The sequence below is a fragment of the Lygodium microphyllum genome, chromosome 10 (assembly GCF_053477565.2).
Source record: "Lygodium microphyllum isolate KBCC chromosome 10, Lygodium_microphyllum_v1.1.10, whole genome shotgun sequence".
NCBI classification, from domain to species: Eukaryota; Viridiplantae; Streptophyta; class Polypodiopsida; order Schizaeales; family Lygodiaceae; genus Lygodium; species Lygodium microphyllum.
The window spans coordinates 153480185-153485079 of record NC_141144.1 but is presented as its reverse complement, the minus strand read 5'-3'; the positions used below and the strand labels follow the sequence as shown (position 1 = coordinate 153485079).

At 42.9% G+C, this 4895-nt stretch overlaps 1 protein-coding gene across 4 annotated transcripts; it reads right to left on the bottom strand.

Annotated features, from left to right (window-relative positions):
* Positions 1-1937: 1937 nt before the first annotated feature.
* On the bottom strand, positions 1938-4514 carry LOC148030698 (zinc finger CCCH domain-containing protein 31-like). 4 transcript variants are annotated; one of them, XM_087687048.1, is made up of 4 exons: positions 3941-4254; positions 3564-3811; positions 3177-3442; positions 1938-2954 (listed from the first exon to the last, which is right to left on the bottom strand). In XM_087687048.1, the coding sequence occupies exons 2-4, from the start codon at positions 3594-3596 to the stop codon at positions 2171-2173; spliced, it is 1083 nt and encodes a 360-aa protein (XP_087543174.1). In that variant the 5' UTR covers positions 3597-3811; positions 3941-4254; the 3' UTR covers positions 1938-2170. The 4 variants fall into 4 exon arrangements, with proteins under 4 accessions (XP_087543174.1, XP_087543175.1, XP_087543173.1 ...); XM_087687049.1 differs by having other exon boundaries at positions 4112-4249; XM_087687047.1 differs by having other exon boundaries at positions 3564-4254.
* Between the last annotated feature and the right edge of the window lie 381 nt (positions 4515-4895).

Here is a 4895-nt window from a genome sequence, read left to right as displayed (position 1 = left end):
CTACCAAATTTACATGCTTTTTCAGATTCTGACTAGATTGTTGTTACGACACTCATATATACACGAGTGATTTTTGCTTCATACTTGGCAACTCATGCATATCATGGTTGAGCAAGAACCAACTTACTATGGCTACTTATTGTTGTGAAGGTGAGTACATGGCAGCTTTCACAACTATTTTTGAGTCTGTATGGCTTAGATACCTTTTGGCTTATTTTGGAGTTAGATTGTCATCTACCACCACCATCTTCACTAACAGTCAAGGTGCATCAACAGTTGCATGGAATCCATTAGGTCCATGCATCCACCTTGTAATGCTTATCGATTTTTTTGGAGAGCGTGTTGTCCATGGCAAGTTCAAGATGCATGCTATCCATGTGCTCTGAATATTGACCCTCTAAGAAACCCGAGATGCTAGTAACGAGCTTCTTTTTTAGGGAGTTCATGGAAATTTTAGCTAGGGTAAGATAGAGTATAAGGCAGCTTGGAATTACTTGTGTATTGCAAGTATGGTAGGGAAAATAGATTAAAAGGACCTAGCCAAATTAACCACTTTCTTGATGTGGCCAATGCCCTAACTTTTGTGTGCAGTATCCAATCACATCTAAAATAAGTTGTGTATCACTTGATAGCCGATGTTGGGCCTAGCTTGCCGACACACTCAAAATTCAGGAAGTAGGAGGCCCAAGGCTCAAGCAATTCATACTAAAGGCTACTTCACAAACAACTTTGTACTATCTTGCGAGGGAAGCAAAGTTACCATGGAGTAGTTATATGACCAATTTATGTGTTTCTAAAGCAATAGTGAGCCGCTTTTGTAAGAAAATAGCATATAGTAAAGAATGAGGCTTTCTCTCTTTTGAGTCGAGCAAAGAACTAGACGTGAGGTAGGCAGCTCTTATTGCGTTTTGCTGAGATGGCATGAGAAAATGTCGTAGACTGATTACAAGATAGGGACGAGAAGGTGTCAAGCATGAGAAAGATGTCTAACACATGACAAGAACCTGTCGCATATTACTGAGTTGACAAAGCCCTTCTGGAGCTTGCAGAACTTCATGTTTCTCGTTATAGATTTTCTTATCTTTTGAATGTTCACTAAAGGAAACAGATTCAACCAATTGCATGACAATGAAAATTTATCTTGTTTTCCACAAGGAAAAGACTTCAGTTGGTGGAGCTAAAGCATTAAGCTCTGTCTAGAGGTGTAACTGAGAATTTTACATGCTTGCATTTGAAATTTTATGAAGAAAATCTTAAATCTTAGCGACATTTTGATCTTCCCAACACAATTAAAAGCTTAGGCATTTTAGTTCACAGGTTTTAAAAATGTGGGAGCCTCAAAAGACAGTATTTTCATGTATTATGTGTTTGATCCCATGACAGATGTGTGAAATATTAAGATTTCTGCCTAGCCAATGTATCCTGCTTAATATTCCCCTTCCCGGTTCCAACAGTGTCAAAGAACTAGAACACATACACTGCCTAATTTGGAGACCCATGAGAAGGCAAACAGCTACACACACACACATATATATAGAGAGAGAGAGAGCAAGCAGATGCAGCTCAGCTGGTTGATTACCAAAAGGCCTTCAGCTCAATTCCTACATTTGTAGGGTCATATTGTAATAGGAATAAAATCTGCAAGCTGATAAAGCAAGTGGTTCACCACTAGGGTAGCCCACTCAAGTGCAAGAAACCAAAAAAGAGAGTTGCAGGAAAAAAAAGGAAGAGTGATTTTCCAAACACAGGGCTGAATATCATATATACCACATTCATGCATAGACAATAGCATTCCACACACTTGTCGAGCTTACATGATAAAATCAAGGGATTCTAAACTCAAATTTCATGCTTCACAGAGCTCTTTATCACCAGATTTCTGGATCAATAGATCAGCTTTTACTCCAACACAAGATAGTTATTGACATGATTACCACGTTCATTTCATATTAGATGTGTTCCAGAAGAAAACGTTGCTGCTCGTGTTGATGGGTTGAAGAATCTTTGTTGAATTTAAGATTGAGAATAAGTTTAAGAATTTGGTCTTAGTGTTAATGCTGCAGAATTTTGGTTCAAAAGTTCATCTATTCACAGGTGTTCATGATGTGATGACAGCCAGAGACCATCCACAACACATCCATCACATCTATACACTGAAGAGCCATCACATCTAGACTGAAGGCTCAGTCCTTTCAGCCGGTATTGCATGAGCAAAAAAGCATCGGTTGCCAAATTTGCAAGTTCCCAGAGGGTAATTCACGCATGACTTAATCTTGTAGCTGTGGCTGTGAGGGACAACCCAAGAAGGCATTAGGGATAAGGAATCATTGTGCATTAATAGTTCCTTGACCATTTGACCAGCTAGCTTAATTTGCTCAAAGGATCCCTCCATCTCAACATTTCTCAGATTCGGGTCACTCTCATGTTCATGGATACAAAGCTTAGCCCCAGTTAGCTTGCTTATCTGCTTGGTGTGCACTCCACTTTTCCCAATGATAGCCCCTACCAAACTAGCATCAACAATGAATATAGCTTTTGTGGCAGCCCCGAATAGATCTGCTGCTGGTTTTCTTTTCACCGATACATCTTGTCTTGAAACAAGTCTGACATTCTGCTGAGCTCCATCATCTCTGCCGCTCGGTTCTTTTGCAGTCAATTCCAAACACGAGCCCTCTTTTATGGACTGTGGAACAGCAGCATCATGCACATGTTTGCACATCTCCTCCTCCCCATGAGCAAAGTGGCACTTGTCCCCAAACTTGCAACCTTCCGGGGTGCCAAACTGGCTACAAACTTGTCTCTTACAACCTCTCCTCTTGGTGGTTACTGCAGAGAGGAACCCCCCCAGTCTCTTTGTTCCTGATGTCCCAACACTGGTGACAGTCACAGCAGGAGTGCCCCCCGGAGAGTAGTGAGAGAAATGGCAGCTGTCACCATATGGACAGCCCAAAGTACTGCAAAACAATTTTGACATTTTTATTTTAAGTTCAGGCATAGTTCAGGGCATGCAACAGGAGCAGCTTTTGCACAGGATTGTCAGTGCAAGCATTATCAAGAACTCAGACATTGGAATGGCTAAGTACTAATGGGATTTATGAAGTGCAGCCTAACTTTCATTGTGCATCAAACACTTCCATGAGCTGGAGACATGTAAGCACCCTTGTTAGTTCACAAACCTGAAAAATCTGGTGCATGGCTTTTGTTTTTTTGAGCTGGAGGAGACTGGTTCTTTCTCTGAGCCACAAATTGTGAAGATGTCAATTACAAAACAGTGCATCAATATCAGAGTTATTACTCTACTGAAATCAACACCTTCATTGCTTCCTAGGGGAGCGGAAGCAGTCAAGGCTGAAAAGGAGCGAATAACAAATTTCGCCTTGAAATAAAGAATGTATGTGTACGCATATCCTTCCCCAAGATAGTACGCTTCGGAACTGACAATCTTCCCATCCACAAAACTATCGGTATTCAGCTCATGGTCGACAGATTAAGCCATGTCAACTGAGAAAACTAGGAAAAACCTTAAAGCATGCCTCTCACTATATCAAACATTGCACTCTTACCTTCTGCAAGAGATTTTTCTGCTTTGTAACCATTTTTCAGAAGTCTACTCTCTGGCTTACATGCTGATAACTAGACCAGAACGGGACATTGCATCATCATGTACCCAAACTGTTGCCGGACGGGCCCTACATGGACATCTATAGCCTTGCTCCATTTGCATACCTATCAGTCCATTCTCCTGTAGCCCAGCACCACATATGAAGCATCACTGTCGTCGAATGTGGCACTTACGCACATCGAAACCCCCCTGAAAAACATGTTCCACCAGTCATTTCTGATTAAGTATCTTCAGCAATACAGGTGAAGATGCAAATCCTGCGCGTGAAAACTGATAGAATGTCCTATAGACATCATAGGAAGAGATGATACTACGCACTGCTAGATTTCTCCCTGTTTGGTATCTAATCAGGTAGCACCCCATTCCGATGGCTGTTCTGCAGAAGTGATTCTCAAAGTTGATGGCATGTACCAAGCGTGCACTCTGCCTAGGCAAGCAAGCCACCTCATTCTGAGGGCATCAACAAGCAAGGCTGGTAGCTTTGTTTACCTCCTGCAGCACAGTCGTCATTGCCAATGGCGTGGGCGGCGGTAGAAGGTTGCACAGTGGGGGCGGGGGCGGCAGTATGGGAGTATCTGCAAGAATCTCCGAAGGGGCAGCCCTGTGGAGAAGAGAAGCGCCGGCATTCCAGGATGGGCTTTGCTGTCGGTGGCAACGGTTGTTGGGAATTAGCAGCATCGGCAGGGGGAGGAGGCACCGGCGCTTCCTGAGGATATGGTTCTTCTCCTTCTTCTTGTTGGCGAGCTGTCGGTTCGGCGGTCTTAGGTCTCTTTCCTCCTTCTCCGGTTTTTTGGGTGGACGACTCCATTGCTGATGAACGATGAACGAGTGGATGACCGAAGGGTGGAAGGGATCCCGAGCGAGAGAGAGAGAGAGAGAGAGAGAGAGAGAGAGAGAATGCGGGGGGGCAGGAGCCTTATTAAGTAGAGTGGTAGAGAGCGAAGGGGTTCTCTTTTAGCCCACCAACCCACCAAAAAGAGGCACGACTCTTCCGTCACTCCGTTAACAACAAAAAGCCCTTTCGCTACTTTTGCTTACATTCCGACTTTTGGGAAATTAGCGGCACTATCGATCCACTTACATGGGACTGATTATTACACGTGCAGTTAAACACCAATTTTGATTTATCTTTTCTCTCCTTTTTTTGAAGTGACATCAAATTTGTGCCAAAGAATAATCATTTAAACAAGCAAATAGCAAGGTTTGAAGTAAGGCTGGGGAGGTGATTTATGCAATGCTTGCACATGTAATCAGGCAGAATTTCTCACCATAT